This window comes from Mustela nigripes, chromosome X (assembly GCF_022355385.1).
Source record: "Mustela nigripes isolate SB6536 chromosome X, MUSNIG.SB6536, whole genome shotgun sequence".
Lineage (NCBI taxonomy): Eukaryota > Metazoa > Chordata > Mammalia > Carnivora > Mustelidae > Mustela > Mustela nigripes.
Genome location: NC_081575.1, coordinates 20,434,083 through 20,454,702, shown reverse-complemented (window position 1 = coordinate 20,454,702; position 20,620 = coordinate 20,434,083). Strand labels below are relative to the sequence as shown.

General features: G+C 40.5%; 1 protein-coding gene across 2 annotated transcripts in view; it reads right to left on the bottom strand.

Moving 5' to 3' along the window:
• Positions 1-347: 347 nt before the first annotated feature.
• The window catches only part of ZDHHC9 (zinc finger DHHC-type palmitoyltransferase 9), a 35,634-nt gene continuing 15,361 nt past the window's right edge, over positions 348-20,620 (bottom strand). For both annotated transcript variants that reach the window (XM_059386240.1, XM_059386241.1), the window contains 7 exons: positions 18,937-19,095; positions 12,411-12,548; positions 11,436-11,482; positions 10,568-10,672; positions 9,625-9,728; positions 8,921-9,017; positions 348-4,981 (listed from right to left, as the gene is read on the bottom strand). In XM_059386240.1, the coding sequence (XP_059242223.1) occupies positions 4,865-4,981; positions 8,921-9,017; positions 9,625-9,728; positions 10,568-10,672; positions 11,436-11,482; positions 12,411-12,548; positions 18,937-19,095 (767 nt within the window). In that variant the 3' untranslated portion in view covers positions 348-4,864. The remainder of the gene's footprint in view (positions 4,982-8,920; positions 9,018-9,624; positions 9,729-10,567; positions 10,673-11,435; positions 11,483-12,410; positions 12,549-18,936; positions 19,096-20,620) is intronic.

Below are 20,620 nucleotides of genomic sequence, written 5' to 3'. Positions count from 1 at the left end.
TTATAAGTAATTTTTAAAATCATCTTACTTTCTTATACTTTCCCAATTTTCAACAATGAGCATGTGTTGTTTTTAAATTTAAAAAGCACATTAAGGGTGTGAGGGGAGGGGGATGTTTGTTTGTTTTTTGGGTTTTCCAAATATTTAGAGGTAGAAAGGAATCTTTGACATAATATAGTGGTTCTCAACCCTATCAGCCCCAATCCTCCATGGTAGATACAATATTTTGTGACGCACCCTTTGCCACCCTTAAATGACTTTCATAGGTAATATTACCTGCTTATACACATAATTTCCAGAATAGTAATGTAATACACTATTATAATATAAAGGAGAAAAAAGGGAAGTTTGTTTAAGATAATATATATTTCAATATGCAAATACCTGGGCAAGACTATACTAAAAGATATAATAAAGCAGTCAGAGGCTTCCACTTACATACGTAGATTCACTGTGAATGCAATTGCTACAAAGAAAGACAAATACAGGTACATTGCACTGGCGACTTAAAAATCCATGAATGGCACTGTGTTGGTGACATGATTTTCAAAAGTCACAACTCTCGCTAAAGTTCTGAATTAAATAAAATACCATCTTCTCTCCATTTATACAGTTGTTGCATTCCTGGAAATTCAGTGTGTATACTGAAATTGTACAAACAAGGGCACCTGGGTGGCTCATTTGTTAAGCATCCAACTCTTGATTTGGGCTCAGGCCATGATCTCAGGATAGTGAGACTGAGCCCCTCACTCCGTGGGGAGTCTGCTTGAGATTCTCTCCTTCTCCCTCTGCCCCTAGCCCTGCTTACTCAGTCTCTCTCTCAAATAAATAAATAAATCTTTAAAAAATAAATAAAATTGTAAAAACATGTTTTGTGTTGATTTGTAAAGTAATCAGGCCAAACTAATTACACCAGGTTTGCCCACTTACACTGATGTCCTATAGGACATTTGAAAATTTACAGATACAGATTTCTAGTTCCCATTCCCACTTCATATTTATCCAAATTATGAAATTCACAATGACTCTCTTTTTTGTGAGTTGGGCTTGCATCCTTTAAAAGTAATGATATTCACAGTTTAAGCTTTTGATACTATTTCTAAACCCTACTGCCTAAAAATAGCAAGTGGTTCCTAGAATGTAATCTTTTTTTTAAAAAAAAAGATTTATTTATTTCTTTGAGAGAGAGAGAGCGCACTCATGTGGCAGGGGGGATAGAGGGAGAAAGAGAATCCCAAGCAGACCTCTTGCTGGGTGCATAGTCCACGACTTGAGAGCATGACCTGAGCCAAAACCAAGAGTCGGATGCTCAACCGACTGAGCCACCCAGGCACCCCTAGAATGTATTCTTAAAACTGATACAGATGCTTCTAGATTTATTGAAAGCATTGCTCTTCTTTAGTAGCACCAAGCATAAGGGCAAATTATCGGTTTTTTGAAACCATTCACTGTGATCCCTTGGTGATTATCCCTAGCCTGGCCCCATTCTCAGAAGTATTAAATGAATAGAGCTGGAAGAAGAGGACTAATAGGGCTAGGCCATGGGGAGAGAGAGGATGCTAGGTTGCAAGGGTACCACTTGCGCCAAGCTAAGTAGTCCCAGAGGAGTACCAGACACAGGACAGGTCCCTCTCCCTGCCCCACCAGGCTGAGGGCTCTCTCAAAGGAAGGGGGTCAAAAGGTGGGAGACGGGCTGGTCACTCACACTAGGCACAGGGAAAGACGTGAGGCAGAAGCACAAAGAAACAGACATCCCTGTATTTCTAAAACCATTCGAGTCTCCTTCATTAATTGGCTTCACCCCAAAAAGAAAGATTTCTTTATTAAGAAATACCAGAGAGTGAAAAACCTACCACACATACACATTTGTAGATTCACACAGAAGTGCAGAGTTTTACATATTAAATTGCATTTAAGTTAGAAAATAGATTTAAAAACAAAATACTTTTTTTTTCCGCAACAAGGTAAAGAGATTTGGTCAGTAGGAAAAGGGACCTTAGGGGCAAAGGCAGGAAGGGCAGGGCAGGAAGGATGGAATTTAGCTGCTACAGAATTAGAACCCACATCTGCCACTGGGAAAAAATGCGAAGGGGGAGATGACACTCTCTGCTAGGGCAAGGAAGGCCCCCGGAGCCAAATGGACATGAAGAAATGGTCCCAAATGGCCAAATCCCACCACTCCTTAGGGGTTTTGGATCTGTGCCAGCCACCGTGGCCTGGGGAGGTGGGGTACATAGGAAACTTAAGGGATGGAGAGGAAGGGGAGAGGTGGAAAGAATGTCAGGTATTGAAAAGAGTGAACAATTTAAGGCCTATTCCCCAGGGAAGAACCAATTCTTCAATCCCCTCTGTGATCCATCACTCAGACTAGGTCCCAGCTGGTACGTGGTATGAATGGGACAGATCTCCAGGCCAAGGCCTTAAATACAGAGGGATTATAAAGGGAAATAAAGAGGGCAGGGAGTATGAAAAAAGCAGAAACTTTTAAAAAACTGATTTTACACTAGAGATAAGGGATCTCCAGGTTTACCCTTCATCTCAGAGAGAAAGCTCTGACAGACCTCAGGGTCAGCAGAAGAGTGGTTGAGGTTAAGTTGAGTGAGGAGAGAATCTGTCCTAACCCAAAAGAAAAGATGGGCTGAGACAGGGTAGGCTGAGAACTGACTAAAAAGCGGTTCATCTGAGTGTCAGGTTAACTGGAAAAACCTAACAACTTCCAAACTCTTGAGGCTTGGCCTTATTTTGAACTAACTAAAATCTAACTACAAGGGTAAACCTGAAAGATACACAAAAACAATGGGAAAGTAGAGGGAGATAGGAGAGGAATCTGAGTCCGTCAGAGCCAGTCTCTCCCTAAGGACTATTACACTCAACCCCTGCTAACAAAGAAAATAGGAAGACATACAGAAAAATCTGGAAGCAGCCAAATTTCATTAATTTTAACTAGCTAGGAAGGGTGAGATAGGCATTGGTTGGGGTCTTGACTTTAGACCATTTAAAAAGAAATATATACCATCACTTATAAAAGATCACTAACAAAGTATTTCCAAGAGGAGGCCCTGATGAACCTGCTTCAATAACCAAGACTCATTTGCAATTAACAGCATCCCTCTGCATAAAAACAATATCCTAATAAAGAACAGGTATTTTTCAGTAAATATAATCCCCTCTGACCCTCCCAATCTTGTTAACACTGTATATTGCCTTGAAAGCCCTTTTCTCATAGCCTGGAATAAGGTAAACTTCAGTCTGAATGTGGTATAGATCAATGGAGAGTTTGGGAGCTATCTCTTCAACACAAGGGCCCCCTAGAAAATGGAAGTATGGGTAGTAACAAGCAACCCCTTCAACCCCCACCCCCACCCCAACACAGACATCCACAACCTCATGGTGGTTCTTGAAATGGAAGGGGGAAGGAGGAGGCAGGCAGTTTGCATTAGACACAGTTTAATCACCTTCAAATAGATTAAAAGTTCTGGTTTACACTTCCCCCCCCTCCCCGTAAGTCATCCAGACAGGACCCTGGCTTAGAAAGAGAAAAACACAGGTGCTTTAGGAAATATAGCCACATATAATACATAAATCTTCTTCCCTGAAATAGAGCAGGTCCTGAGCAGAGCTGACTGGGGGCCATGGCCCACCCCCAGGATGAAGCGGCTCTGGGACTCTGCCGGTGGAAGTGCTGGAAGAGCGGGGCTTGGAGGAAGCCCCCGTGTGGTTACCAAGCCCGAGGTGGGCCAAGGCCTTGGAGTGGGTTTACCCTGGAGGGCAGCAGTGCTGGGCTTTCCCTCCTCACTCAGCCGAGGCCTAATGGAAGTACTGGTTATTCTTTTTTTTTCTTTTTTGAGGGGACATAGGGGGAGAGGAGAGGAGAGGAGAGCCTCTCTGTGCCTTGGTTTCCCCATTTGTGCATTCAGGGCCTCTACAGGCCTCACGCAGGGAGTCTGAGGGGGTAGTGTTTAAGTGAGCACTCCGGCTTCCTCTGAGGAGAAGGAACCACCAAAGTGCAGACTTTTATTACTGCCCTTCCTGCTCCTAGTGGGAGCAGGAGTCAAAAGGAAAACAAAAGGGGCTAACGAGAAAGGAGGAGAGGTGAGACAAAGAGTGCACGGGGCCATGCCATTGGCATCTCATAAATTCTTACTAAGGATGGCACAGGTATTAAAAAGTTTCCGGACAGTCTACAAGAAATGTGAATTGTTATCTCTACAGTAACTACTTACATATATCTAACTGGAAGAGTGGGGCCTGGGTGTTAGAGAGTGGGCAGGAGACAAAGGAGAAGCTACATGAATAAATACAAGTGGAAGTTACCTGCCCCGTTCCTGAAAGGATTTGCTGGCAATGTTGGCACTTTGTAGCCAGGAGCATCCTCCCAGCCCACTCTCTAGCCTCTTCAATTCTGAAGGCCCCAAGGATCTAATTAGGATTCCCTGGTCAGGGTTGTCTGTGACTGTCTCTGGACTCAGGACATGCAGCAGCTTGAGAGGATCTGAGCCGGTCTCAAGAACCTTTAACCCCAGAATTGGCCCAATGATCCCAAGCAGGAGAGCTGGGATCTGGAGGAAACACAAGGGAGTCCAAGGAGACTCCGTGGCTGAGGCCATGGAAAGCCAGTGCCGGGGCCCCAGAGACCCATTTGTCCAGTTACCAGAGGTGACTGACATCTTCTGTGACTGCCTTGAGTCCAGAAATTAAAAAAAGCTTGCAGCAAGAAAATGCCAGTGTGCAGTTGGGTGAATAAAGACCAAAGGAAAACAATAAAAGGGACAGCTCACTTGCTCTCTGTCTCAGGTTTATCTTCTCCCCTTAAATCTCTCACAGTCCTAATTAAACACAAACAAAAGTCTCTTCCATAGATAGGCTACTTCTCAGCTTCAGTCACCTCCTGTGGTGGCTCTGGGGGCTCCGGGGGTGGCATCTCTTCAGGAGTGCTGGTGTCCTCCGGCATCTCGTTTGGGCTCAGATGTTCTGTTGGGGCCTGAGAAGGAGAACGTATCAAAATCAATCCAAAGCTCTCAAAATCCAAACAGAGATAATACATAGATACTGAACTCTTCCTCTGAACCCATCAACCAGACTGATGCTCCAGATACGTAGCCTCTGGCAAGCAAACTCTGAACCAAGACTGAACTACAGTCTTCTCAACAGAATTCAACCGAAGTGTGAGTTTTCTTCTTCGTTGTCGTGGATAGATGTTTCCATTATTATTCATGATAATAATAAAAGGAGGCACAAATAATTACCCGGACCCCTGCACCTTCACAACAGAATGTTATAACATACTTATCTAACGAGGCCTGACCCAGTGGTTCTCAATCTTTTTATCCCCTCTAACACACAGCTCACTAGAACAGTGATTCTAAACCAAACAAGGTAGGCTGGCAAAATCTTCAGATGGTATATGTGGTTGGAAATGCCCCCTGAGCGATTCTAAAATACTACCCTGTCCTACATTCAACTTAGCGTCACTAACTTAGATTGTTATGATTTAAGATCAGATTCATCAGAAAAATTATATTCAAAATGAGATAGTAATATATAAACAAGAGTTTGCTTTACTTAAAAAAAAAGAAAATTGAAAATTTAGGAAAGGCAAAGTAGAGAACAATTATTTACTTTACAGAAATCAGTCACTTTTTTAAAAGTAGGATTCCAAATAAATAAATAAATAAATAAAAATAAAAGTAGGATTCTGTTTGAAAAGAATGTTCAAATCTACTAAAAATCTATTAGAATAAACAAGTTCAGGAAGTTTTCAAGATATAAGATCAATATAAAAATCAGCTGAATATACTCCCTATGTACAATTCAAAAATGTAATTAGGAAAATAATTTCATTTGCAATAACACCAAAAAGGATAAAATACTTATGAATAAATGTAACAAAAGTAGTATAAAACTTACACTCTGGGGGTGCCTGATTGGCTCAGTTGGAGAAGAGTCTGAGCCCCACGATGGGTGTAGAGATTACTTAAATAAATAAAACTTGGGGGCGCCTGGGTGGCTCAGTGGATTAAAACCTCTGCCTTCAGCTCAGGTCATGATCCCAGGGTCCTGGGATCACGGCCCACATCAGGCTCTCTGCTTAGCAGGGAGGCTGCTTCCGCCTCTCTCTCTCTCCCTCTCTGCCTGCCTCTCTACCTATTTGTGACCTCTGTCTGTCAAATAAATAAATAAAATCTTAAAAAAATAAGTAAATAAATAAAACTTAAAAAAAAAAAAACTTATACTAGGGCCTCCTAGGTGGTTCACATGATTAAGCATCTGACTGTTAATTTCAGCTCAAGTCATGGTCTCAGGGTCATGAGATGAAGCCCCACATTTGGCTCTGTGCTCAGCACAGAGTCTGCTTGAGATTTTCTCTCCCTCTTCCTCTGCCCCTCCCCCCACTCTCATGTGCACGCTCTAAATAAATAAATAAAATTTAAAAACTTATACTCTGAAAAACACAACATGTTGAAGAAATTAAAGAAGACCTAAAAAAGTGCAGACAGCCATGTTAATAATGGTTTAGAAGATTTAATCTTACTAGAGAGACAACACTCCAAAAATAAAGTATAGATTCAATGCAATCCTCATCAAAATTCCAGTTGGCTTCTTTGTAAATTGACAAGCTGATCCTAAGATGCATATGAACATTCAAGGGACCCAGAACAGCCAAAACAATTGAATAAATAAAGAATAAATTTGTACTACTCACACTTCCTAATTTCAAAACTTACTACAACACTACAATAACCAAGACTGTGTGATACTGGCACAAGAATTGATATATTGATCAGTGAAATAGGACTGAGACTCCAGAAACGAACTCTTGAATTTACAGTCAACTGACTTTTGACAAAGGTGCCAAGACAATTCAATGGGGAAGAAATAGTCTTTTCAACAAAGGATACTGAGGCAACTGGATATCCACATGCAAAAGAAAGAATCTGAACCTCCTACCTCACACCATATATAGAAATTAGCTCAAAATGGATCAAAGATCTAAACATAAGATCTAAAACTATAAAACTCTTGGAAAACACAGAGGCATAAGTCTTTGTGACCTTGGATTAAACAATGGTTTATTAGATCTGACAGCAAACGCCCAAGAAACAAAAGAAAAAAAAATAGATACATTGGACTACGTCAAAATTTAAACTTTTCTGCTTTAAAGGACACCATCAAGAAAGTGAAAAGACAACCCGCAGAATGGGAGAAAATATTCACAGATCATATACCTGATAAGGGACTAACACAGAGAATATATAAAGAACACTTGGTACTCAACAATAATTAAAAAAAATGCCCAATTTAAAAATGGATAAAGGATCTGAATAGACACTTCTCCAAAGAAGATACACAAACGACTGATAAGCTCACAAGATGCTCAACATCATTAGGGAAATGCAAATCATAACCATAATGAGATACCACTACACACCCACTATGATGGCTGGAACCAAAATGGCAAATAATGACAAGCGTTGCCAAGAATGTGGAGAAACTGACACCCTCATACACTCACGGTAGGGGATGCAAAAAGGTGCAGCCACTTTGGAAAATAGTCCACCAGGTACTCAAAAGGTTAAATATAGAGTTATTACATGACCCAGTGATTTCACTCCTGGGTATACACCCAAGACAAATGATTAATATGTGTCTACACAAAAACTTGCACAGGACAGTTCATCACTGCATTATTCGTAATAACCAAAAAATGCAAAGAACCCAAGGTGGAATGTAAATACAAAATGTGGTATTATCCATATATATAAGGGAATATTATTCAGCCATATAAAGGAATGAAACAACATGGAGGAACCTTGAAAATATTAAGTCAAATAAAAGAAGCCAGACATAAATGACCACACATGATGTAATTCCATTTATATGGAATGTACAGAAGAGGAAAATCTATAGCAAAAGAAAGTAAATTAATAGTTGCCTAAGGATGGGGTTGGGGGAACTAGAAAGAAAAGAGAGAGTGACTGCTGATGGGTGCAGTAGTTTGGTGAGGGATCATGAAAATGTTTTAAAATTGATTGTTGATTGAAATTGAAATTGATTCAATTGATGATTGAACAACTCTGAATATGCTACAGTGAGCCATAAAGGGGCTTTACGAGACAGGCCCTACTGGTAAAGGGGCTTTAAACAGGGATTTTATAATATGTGAATTATAGCTCAATAAAGCTATTATGAAAAAATAGAAATGTCAAGGGCTGCCTGGGCGGCTCAGATGGTTAAGCATCTGCCTTTGGCTCAGGTCATGATCTCAGGGTCATGATCCCAGGGTCAGCCCCACATCCGGCTGGCTCCCCGCTGGGTGGGGAGTCTGCTTTTCCCTCTGCTCCTCCCCGCTGCTTGTGCTCTCCCTCTCATAAATAAATAAATAAATAAATTTTAAAAAGAAATGTCAAATAGTAACTTTTTAGGAACATACTTTGTAAAGCATATCCTGAGCAAGAGAACTGGGAGATCTTCTACAACATCTGCGTATGCCAGGGAAGAAGCCCCCTTCTACCAAGATAACCCCTCCATTAACTCAAACCTACTGCCCTCACCCCTGTCTTAGGTCTGACAGCACTTTAATGCTTTCCTCCTCAAGTCACTTTTCATAACATTGAGCAATGGCATATTTTCTTGTCTCACATCCCCACTAGACAATGAGCTCCTTGAGATCAGGGACATTGTTTGTCATGTTCACCAGCATATCCCTAGCACCTAGCACAGTGACTGGCACAGAATGTCTAAGAAATGATTAGCTCTTAATCCACCTCAAGGGCACAAAGATCTAAAGACAATGTCAGGGCAGAAGCAGAGACAGTGAAGCTGGAATGACTGGACATGAAATTGCCTAATTATATTTCAAAGGTATAAATTAGCCTACACCTTCTATCACTGACTCAGCTGTTAGGTCAGGAATACTTACTGGGCTCTGTGGCAAAAGGCTGCTACTGGTCTCTTGAGTACTGGGAGGTCGGCTTCCACTTTCCTCCAGTGGCAAAATACCCCTTCGGTCCAGCACACTGAAGGAGAGAGGACCATTAATAAAGCACTTTGTACTCACCCCTCCACCCATCTGCCCCAACCAGAACCTCTGTGTGTGCTAGAAAACATGAACCTGCCCTTTAGCAGCCTAGTGTTTCCTAGCACATGCCTCCTGTCTTCCATGGTTTTTTTCTTCAACAGACCAGGGAACACCACATTAGGCAGGGAACAAACAAATAAGAATGAAAGGTCATCCCTTCAAAAAAAAAGGTCATCCCTGTGGTCTGCGGTCCATGTAGATACGGCACAAGGGATAATCCCCAGGAAAGCCCATTTGACCCCAAAAGACCACAGTCAGAAGAATGCATCAGGGGCACCTGGGGGGCTCAGTCAGTTAAGTGTCCAACCCTTGATTTTGGCTCAGGTCATGATCTCAGGGCCCTGAGATCGAGCCTCCGTGTTAGGCTCCCTACTCAGCGGGGAATCTGCTTCAGGATTCTCTCTACCTTTCTCTCTGCCCCCTCCCACCCCACTTTTGCTCTCTCTCTAATTAAAAAAAAAAAAAAGGATTCATCAGGCCAGGTAATAGGATCAGGTTGAACTGCTTGTCCCAAGAATCCCAGAATCTTCTAGTCCGCTGAGTACCTGGGGGGCAAGGGACCACACAGCACTTCACAGCAGTTCTTCACAATGTTGCCATGGCTATAGGGATTCTGAACACGATTCTTCCCTGTCCATGAGCCTTTGATCTGCAAGATAAAAGCCAAGGCCTATAGTAAAAAATATGTTAGAGAAACACCTGCAGCATGGAAAGATGAAAAGCTCTGGAGATGGATGGTGGTGATGGTAGCACAACAACATGAATGTACTACCTGCCGCTGAATTCTACATTTCAGCATGGCTAAGACAGTGTATTTTATAATAGGTATATTTTACCACAACAGGAAAAAAAGAAATACTCGCATAGCCATAGAAAAATATGGACAATCGAGTGAAAAATCAGAGGCTGAACGGCATGTATTATTTCCAATTAAAAATACAAAATATATATTCATCTAAACAAACACAGGAACAAGTCTGGAGGACTACAAATCATACCATTAACAATGGTGAATTTAGATAAAAACTTAAAAAAACAAAACCATGGTGAAATCCAGGAGGTAAAGTTACAGGGACTTACTTGCTGTGATTTACTCATCTGCATTTTCTGATTTTCTACAATGAACATGGATTAATTGGTAAGTTTTAATGGCTGAGCCACCCAGGTGCCCCTTAATTGGTAAGTTTTAAAAAGCAAGGATTTATTCAATGCAACTGTCCCTCTCCATTCCAAATCCAGAGGCCCTAACTAGCCTGTAAGGACCTATACCAGCTGAAGACCTTGTACCCACTTAACCACTGAACCTCTTCTTCCCAAAAAAAGCAGTGTGCTTCCTCTTCCACACACTGGATTTAACAATCTCCCAAACCAGCTTTCTGTCTGCCTTGACCTACCCAGCCCTGGAGACTCAGTTCTCGGGCAGGTAATGGGAGCACAGGCTTTGGAGAAGGAAGAAAACGCGATGAAGAAGAGGAAAAGTTGACTCACGTCTTCATTTGTTGTCTGGTTGAGAGCCACGAGGAAAGTGTGAAATCCAGTCAGTCCCACGACGGACCACAGTGTGAAGAAGCAAATAAGCACTTCTAGGACAGTGAGGTGATGCTAAGGAATGTTGAAGAAGCTACACCAGGCAACTCAATGCCTCAGCCTCATGGCAACAATCATACCGACTTTACCTCTCAGAACATATATCAGAAATGGCCAAGTAGCCATATATAACAACAGATGAATTCTAAACTCATCGGATATATGAAAGGTAAAGGACTCCTATTTATTCCCTACGAGTAGCTGTCCTAATGTTTCTGGTGTTTTTAAGTGTTTGTTTATTCATCATTAGCTCTTTGAAGAGAAAGTTTAGAAGAAGGCCAAAGCTAAATAATGTTGGCCTTCACTGCCAGTGGAAAATCCATCGAAAAATAAACTTTATAAATGAAAAACTGGTGGGAAAAACAGAACGTGACTTACAGAAATCCCATCGGAATCTCTTTCTCAGAAATGCAACTGTTGTACAAAATAAGCCTGAGCTATAACAGAAAGGGGGGACTTCGGTCAAGTGATGTAAGAGGTGTACTGAAACAAACACAGCCCACTAGAGGAGGCAGGGCTGAGCCTGGGTCAGAAGGACTTGGGAGGGAGGCAGTGGAGAAAAGGGTGAGGGAAAGACCTCCCTTTAAGCCCTGGCCATCTTCCATTCTGGTTGCTACCATTAAGACTACATTTTTTTTTTTTTAAATTTTAGATCTTGGCACTCTCTAACAGATAAAAAATGAGATGGTGGGAGAAATGCAGAGAGAAAGCCTACTCGAAACTAGTTTAAGAGGGCGTCACAGGGACATACTGCCAGGGGAGGATATGTTCCAGGAGTTTCTTTCAACGTCTCCAGGAAGCCAATTTTCAAGGATTCTGTTAAATTGGGAGGGCAAGTAGAAAGAAAAATCGGTGACTTTGGTAAAAAAATGCATATTTATCCTAGTACCCACTCATTTCCTTCCCTCCTTATCCCGTGTTACAAGCTGCTAAGAGATTAAGCCCTCACTCAAACAAGGGACTCTCACCTACAAGCTGGCAGTATCCTCACTAAAGAGTTTACATTCTCACTGCGGGACCTGGCACTGGACTACAGAGTCTGGCAGAAGTCAAGCTTCCCGCTCCCCTCCCTTTTCCTGAGCCCCCAACTATGGGCATGGATGGGGAATATTCATTCATAGATGAAAGAAATCAGAAATATTCAAGAAAAATCCTTTCTCCTCATCAATCCATCAACCTCCCTTGTTCAAAATCCAGCTGAGAACTCATCTCTTGATGAAGAAGCCTCCTTTAACTCCACACCCCATCTGGCTTTAGGGTGACTTGGTGTGTGTGCATGTGCGTGTGTGCGCACACGTGCGTGTGTGCACATGCATACATGTGGGTGTGTATTTTCTGTCTCCCAAAGTAGACCACGACCTACTGAAAGACATTTCTCTTGTATAACCACTTCTACCACCTGGCACAGAGCAGCTCTTAGAAGACAGAAGAAAGGATGCGGAGCTAAAATACATCCTCAACCTTTGGGATCACCTCAGAAATGCCCACTACTCTGGGTACAGACCAGTAATCAGAGCCTCGGTCTTCAGCAGAAGGCCAAGGACAAGGTCAACATTCTCAGGAATATGGATTGATGTGAGCTGAGGCTTGGCGCTAAGCTTGAGAGCAGAGGGTAGTATTCATTTCTAATTGGTCCTAGGGTGCCTCTGCAATGGTAAAGTCCCACCAAGAAACCCAACCACTCCCCTCAGCTCTCAAAATGTTTTCCCACCCTTCACCAACAGACACTGCCCTGCATACTCACTGAGAGCCACATAGACGATGTTGAAGGCGAACACATAAATCGTGAGGAGGGAGAGAGATAGGATAAAGAGGTAGAAGTAGCGGTAGTTCCTCTTTCCAACACAATTCCCCACCCAGGGGCAGTGATGGTCGAAGCGCTCTGTGGGAGAAAGAGAGAGTCCAGTGTCAAAGCCTCCAAAACAAAGCATAGCATGCCCTCCACATAGTGCCTGATTTAGAGACCCCCAAGATCACTGCCGATTTTGATTATAAAAAACACTGGTTTCTATTTTTCACAATGTTTTCAGCCATTTCATTTGACCCCCACAATCACTCTGGAAGTCAAGCAAAAGAAGATACTCTTTTCTTACATTGCAGTTGAAGAAACTAAGGCACTGAGGGGTCAAGCAAGCTGCCCCACTGCCAGGTGACAAGAGATTTTGCTTTTCCAAAGAAAAATCTTAGGTGGACTTACTAAGTTCAGGAAGAATAAGTAGGTGAAAATAGCCAAGGAAATTTTGAAAAATGAGTAGTGTGGTTTTTCTTAACCTCTAGCTTAAAAAAGATGATAAAACTACAGTGGCACCTGGGTGACTCAGTTGGTTAAGTGTCGGACTTTTGATTTCCACTCAGATCAGGATCTCAAGGTTGTGAGATCCAGTCCCACACTGGGCTCTGAGCTGGGTGTGGAGCCTGCCTAAGATTCTCTTTCTCCTTCTCCCTCTGCCCCCTTCACCTCTCTAAAAAAGTTTTTAAAATAAATATAAAAACAAAATATAACAAAAAAATAACCATAAAGAATAGATGAGGGGTGCCTGGGTGGCACAGCCTGTTGAGCGGCCAACTCTTGGTTTGGACTCAGGTCATGATCTCAGGATTGTGAGATCGAGCCTCAAGTCAGGTTCTGCACTCCACACAGAGTCTGCTTGAGATTCTCTCTCTCTCTGCTCCTCGGGCTCCTGCTTTTGTTCTCTCTCTCGAAAATAAATAAAGTCTTTTAAAAAAAGAATAGATGAACACTTATCCACTGTACAGATAAGGATTTTCTAAGTAAGCATAAAATTAATAGAGGAAAACACAGATGTTAAAGAAAAATATACCTGATTCCATAAATCTTAAAAATATTTTATACATGTTAAAAATACTATAAAAGAATATTAAACAGGGAAAAAATGGAAATATATGTCAATTTTGTACCTTAGTATTTGAGAAAACCTTACAAATCAGTAACAAAATACAAAATACTCCTTCAAGAAAATAGCCAAAGGGCAAAAACAGTTAAATACCACATAACCATATATTTAAATGTTTTCAGATTCACTAATAATTCAGTGCAATACTAGTATAAAATAAGAATTTTGCCTATCAAAATAAGAATATAAAAAAATAAAATAATATCCAGTGCTGGTAAGAATAGCATAAAATAGATACTAATATACTCTTTGTGGGAGTATAAATTCAGAGAGCCTTTCTGAAAAGCAATGTGTGTATCAATGGCCATAATAAAGCTCACACCCCTTAGGCAAAATAAATCCATTTTCAGTAGCTTCTCATAAGGAAATAGAGATGTGTACAGAAATTTAAGTTTAGTAATTTTTTATTAGATTTTTTATTGTGGCAAAATATATAATACATAATTTGCCAATTTATTCATTTTAAGTGTACAATTCAGTGGCATTAATTACATTCAGTGTTGTGCAACCATCACCACTACCTATTTCCAAAAATTTTCACCAACACCAAAGAGAAGCTCTGTACCCATTAAAGAGTAACTCTCTATTTTCCCCTTCCCCCAGACCCTGGTAACCTCTAATCTTTCTGTCTCTATACCTATTCTAGAAATTTCACATAAGTGCAATCATACGGTATTTGACTTCTTCTGTCTGGTTTCTTTCACCTAGCATAATGTTTTCAAGATTCATCCACATTGCAGCATATATCAGCACTTCATTTCTCCTTATAGCTCAGAAATATTCCATTGTACGGATATACCACATTTGTTTATTCATTCATCTGTTGTTGGATGTTGTTTCCATCTTTTGGCTATGGTGAACAATACGGCCATGCACACTGATATACAGAAATGTTTGAGTATCTATTTTCAATTCTTTTTTGGTGTTTTTATGGACAGAATTGTGTCGCCCCCCCCCCCAAATTTATATGTTGAAGCTCTAACCTCCAATGTAACTGTATTTGGAGACAGGGCTTCTAAGGAGGTAGCTAAGATTAAATGAGGTCATAAGAGTAAGGCCTTAATCCCGTCAGACTGGTATCCTTATAGGAAGAAGATGAGACACCAGGAGTGCATGAGCACAGAAAACTAGCCATATGAACAGAGCAAGAAAGAGGCCCCTGCAAGCCAGAGACAGAGACCTCACCAGACATCAATCCTGTCAGCACCCTGATCTTGGACTTCTAACCTCCAGAACTGTGAAAAAATAAATTTCTTTTAAGCTCCCCAGTCTATGGTATTTTGTTATGGTAGTCTGAACAGACTAATTTAGATACACACACACACACACACACACACACACACATCCAAGAGTGGAACTGCCGGATCATATGATAATTTCATGTTTAACTTTTTGAGGAACTGCCAAACTGTTTTCCACAGTGGCTGCGCCATTTTATATTCCCACCAGCAGTATATGAAGGTTCCAATTTCTTCACATCCTTAAATTTAATCATTTTGATTGCAGTGTAATAATAACGAGTAAAATGGAATAGTAAATAATATTTAATTAGAGGAAACTACCTAAATAAACTAGAATATAGCCATATGATGGATTATGCAGTCATTAAAATAATATATTCAAAAAATATTTATTAAAGATGTAGAAAAACGCTCAGGATATAATGTTAAATGACAAAGGCAGGATTAAAAACTGTATCATGTGTGGGGTGCCTGGGTGGCTCAGTGGGTTAAAGCCTCTGCCTTCGGCTCAGGTCATGATCCCAGGGTCCTGGGATTGAGCCTCGCATCAGGCTCTCTGCTCAGCAGGGAGCTTGCTTCCCTTCCTCTCTCTCTGCCTACTAGTGATCTCTGTCTGTCAAATAAATAAATAAATTCTTTAAAAAAAAAAACTCTATCATGTGTGCTCTAACTTCCAAACAAGCGACAGTGGAAGGAGATACAGAAAAATGGAGAGTAAATTTGGGATTAAGTTTTATTTATACTTGCTGTACTTCCCATATTTTCTACAATGAACATGTGTTATTTTAATGAATAAAATACAGCATTTAAAAAATGGGCTATGTACTGGTCAAAATTAAGACGGTAAGAATGGTACATCTCCTGGCTAAATGGCTACAATATATCTTCTCAGCAAAGGATAAGAATATGTGGAAAAGACACATCCAACTGATTAGGGTAATATCTGGATCAAGAATTACAGACATTGGGGCACCTGGGTGGCTCAGTGAGTTAAGCCTCTGTCTCTGGCTTTGGTCATGATCTCAGGGTCCTGGGATCAAGCCCCACATCAGGCTCTCTGCTCAGCAGGGAGCCTGCTTCCCGCCCCCACCTCTGCCGGCTGCTCTGCCTACTTATGATCTCTCTCTCTCTCTGGGTCAGATAAATAAATAAAATCTTTTTTAAAATAAAATTTAAAAATTAGAAAAGAAGAATTACAGATATGGCCTCACTTCAAGCAAAACTGCCATATAAAAACATTGAAAACTCTAGATTTATACAGATACATTTTTACTGTATATTATATTATTTTTTAAGATTTTATTTATTTATTTTATGGTGGGAGGGGTGGAGGGAAAGGAGACAGAGGATCTCAAGCAGACTCCATGCTAAGCGTGAAGCCCGACACAGAGCCTGACCTCACGACCCTGAGATTAATGACCTGAGCTGAAATCAAGAGTTGGACCCTTAACCGACTGAGCCACCCAGGCACCCCTACTATTTTAAATCATACTTTTTCTTTTTCTTTTCTAAAGATTTTATTTATTTATTTGACAGACAAAGATCATAAGTAGGCAGAGAGGCAGGCAGAGAGAGAGAGAGCAAGGGAAGCAGGCTCCCTGCTGAGCAGAGAGCCTGATGTGGGGCTCGATCCCAGGACCCTGGGATCATGACCTGAGCTGAAGGCAGAGGCTTTAACTCACTGAGCCACCCAGATGCCCCTTAAATCATACTTTTTCTGATAATATAACTAATATATGCTCATCACAGAAAACTCAAAAGAAAAAAGAAAAATAGAGGAAATAAAATCACTCATAATTCCACAACCTATAGATAAGAAACTATAAGCATAAGCATTCTGGTATATTTCCTTGCATATATCTTTATATATATATTTTCAACTGTGTAACTGAGATCACACTATAAATGTAGCCTATCTCCTATTTTATTTCATTTAGCTTTCTTTTTTTTCTAAGATTTTGTTTATTTACTTGACAGAGAGACAGAGCGAGAGGGAACACAAACAGAGGGAGTGGGAAAGGGCGAAGCAGGCTTCCCGCTGAGCAGGGAGCCCTATGCGGGCCTCCATCCCAAGACCCCGGGGTCATGACCTGAGCTGAAGGCAGATGCTTAACGACTAAGCCACGCCAGCACCCTTCATTCAGCTTTCTGATCTGAGCTTTCCCCACAAGTCTATTGCATGGACATCCCACAATTTATTTGACCATTTATCTACGGGTGGTCAATTAGGTTTATCCAATTTTTCATCATCATGATAATCCTGAGGTAAATATTTCCATACCTAAATCTTTTACCACATCCCTGATTATTTTCTATCTAGGGACCTATCCCTAGAAAGAGAATATTTTTATTTTATTATTTTCTATCTAGAGATCTATCCCTAGAAAGGGAATCACTGGCATCAAAGGGTATACATATTTTAAAGCTTTTATGAATCTCACTAGGTTGTCTTCCAAAAAGTTTGTTCCAATTTACACTTCTGTCAGGGTAGCACTAAGCATTATCAGGTTTTATTTGCTAATGTTCTAGATTTTAAGAGACCCTGTTTTAATTTTTATTTCTTTGATTTTTAGTAGGGATGACCCTTTTCCATGTTAACTAGTTAATTACCTTTCCTATTTTACAAACTGTCCATATTTCTACTGGAATGTTAGTGCTTCTTTTTAAAAAATCAAAGTTCTTTATACTTAAGAATATTAATAAGGAGAGAAAAGTCTTTATGAAAACCTTCACATTAGGGGCGCCTGCATGGCTCAGTGGGTTAAAGCCCCTGCCTTCGGCTCAGGTCATGATCCCAGGGGCTCTCTGCTCAGTGGGGAGCCTGCTTCCTCCTCTCTCTCTGCCTACTTGTGATCTCTGTCAAATAAATAAATAAAATATTTAAAAAAAAAAAACTTATCAGAACTTCTTGAAATATCAAGCTTCCTAGCTAATTTAAAACAAGTTTTAATTTATAAAAGTCCTATCTACATACAGATTTTTACCAAATAAAGTAAGCTTTATCTTCCCAACATTTGCCCAAAGAATTGGCTAATAAGAAGAAAGCAATGTACTCAGTGAGGCATGTTCCATGGCATATACAAAGAGTCCTAGAAGTATGCTTGGGGAGCCTGGTGGCTCAGTCAGTTAAGCATCTGACTCTTGGTTTTGGCTCAGATCAGGATCTCAGGGTCCTGGGATCAACCCCGAGCTCTGTGTTGGGCTCTGTTCTCAGGACAGAGTCTGTTTATCCTTTTCCCTCTCCCTCTGCTCCTTCCCCCAATCCCTACCCCGCACACATGTGCACTTGTGTTCTCTCTCTCAAATAAAAAAAAAATTTTTTTAAAGTATGCTTATTGGTAAGGTAAGGAGTTGCATATTATGAACAGACATATTTACTGCCTGTTTCTGATCTTTCCCAGGGTTCAACACACAGTAGGCAGTGATTACAACTAAGCCACATATATGCAGACAGAAGCACAGACCCATGTACTATGCATACCCACCACCCTTGCAACATCGGCAGAGAAAGATGAAATGACAGTTTTGGAATCAGACCTACTCCAGTTTCATATCATATTAATTACGTGAGCCGGCACAAAGATGCATCACCTATTTCCTCATCTGTAAAAAGGGGATAATACTCAACACATGGGGTTCTGATGAGTCTTAAATAAGAGAAAGGGAAAGCACTTAGCACAGTGCCTGGGATATAGTAGGAACTCAATAAATGCTAGCAACTTTCTTCTTGGGAACACTACTTCTTACATATCCCTTCCTTCCCCGATGCTGCCCTCCAGTGGACTAGAGCTCTCCTCCCCCCAAGTAAGGCAGGCTCCACTTGAAACAAATCCGGATTTGAAAAACAGGTCAAGTTTACTTCCCCGTTTATCAAAAAGGTTTTTTAAATACATTTCAGACTAGAGGATATTTCAATTATGATATGATCTATAGAAGTACAATTGATCTACAGCTGTTCAGTACCTTGCTTCCTAAAGTTTCCTAACTAAATCTAGCTTATTTCCTATCTAAATCAATCTTCCCACCACTACTGATTCTTCCCTAGAAAAATAACCTTGACCCTCTCCTTCAGTTCAGCCTTTCCCCCAGACAAAGCCCCTTCGGCTTTACTCACCCACACAGTTGTCACAGATGCTACAATGGGAGGCCCGGGGAGGCCGGAAGATCTTGCATGTATAACAGTATTTCAGCTTTACAATCTGGTTGTTGATCTGGAAATTCTTGATACGAGGAGGTGGTCGCTGGCCCTGGGGTACTGCACCATTGGTAGCTTCTGTAGGTCAGTAAAGACAGTTAATATCACTGCCAGTCATTATTTGAGCCCCAAAGTCTCACTTCTCCAAAAGCAGAGGGAGCAATCGCCAGTTCCTTAGGCCCACTGTCTTTTCTAGACTAGCACTGCCTAAGGGCACTGTCAATATCATCAAGTATCCCATCAAATTCCACTAAATACCATGCAATTCTTTTCTGCATATGTGAAAAGAGGTTTCTTCATCTTTTTCGGCAGATTACAAAGAAAAACATTTATAAAAGAAATAAAAATGGCTAAAAAGCATATGAAATGAAATCATTCAAATTCACTAAGAATTAAAGGCATAAAAATCAGCACAAAGATGCTGTTACCTCCTACTATATTAACAAATATTAAAAAGAATAAAAATGGGATGCCTGGGTGGCTCAGTCGGTTAAGTGTCTGCCTTCAGCTCAGGTCATGATCCCAGGGTCCTGGGGTTGAGTCCAGCATTGAGCTCCTTGCTCAGTGGGGAGCCTGCTTCTCCCTCCACTTGCCTCTCCCTCTGCCTGCTGCTCCCCCCTGCTTGTGTCCTCTCTCTCTCTCTGACAAATAAATAAAATCTTTAATAAAAAAATAATTAAAATACCCAGGATTGGCAAGGATGGGAAGGTATTTTTATACATAATCAGTAAGGGATAAAGCATTGGCTCCCAAAACTTTAAAGGCATATATTTTTTGACCCAGCAATTCTGTTTCTAGGAATTTAACAAAACTACAAAGAGATACACAAAAGATGTTGATGGAAGGATATTTGTCACAGAGTCCCTTTTAACAGTGAAAACCTGAAAATAACCTCAGTGTCACAGGGGATTGGCTAAGTAAATGCATGCATAGGATGGAATATTATGCAACCATTTAAAATGATGTAGACAAGTGAATGAAAACACAGGACAATATTCACAATATATTGCAAAATGAAAATGTACACTAGAAGGCATGTAACATGCATAAAAGGATATTATCTTGCAAAAATAAAATATATGCATAAAAAAGGCTGGTAATACTTAGAATCAGAAAAATAATCATTTAAAAATAAGAGTAATGCATGCTTATTATAAAAGTTTGGAAAAAAACAGAAGATGTATGTAAGAAAAAAAATCATTGATAGGCTCTCAACTCAGGAATATGTTTTGGTGTATTTCCTTAACAGGTAAATAAACATTCATGATTTTTAAAAATTTGAGATCACATTATAAATATAATTTTGTATCCTCTATTTTTTGCTTAACACTATATGGTGAACACTTCTCCATGATTGTTAATTTCTCTTCCAAAAAATATTAATACTGGCAATATAATATTCCATCATATGTACATACTATTATTTATTTAACCATTCCATATTGTAGGGCATTTAAATGGCCACTGGGCTTTTACTATTTAAATGATGTTATATGAAAAAAACTTAAAATGTTACAGATAAAGTTTAAATCCCCTCTGATCACCACCCCAATTTCCACCTCCCCTTCTCAACAATATATCCATATGTTGGGGCACCTGGGTG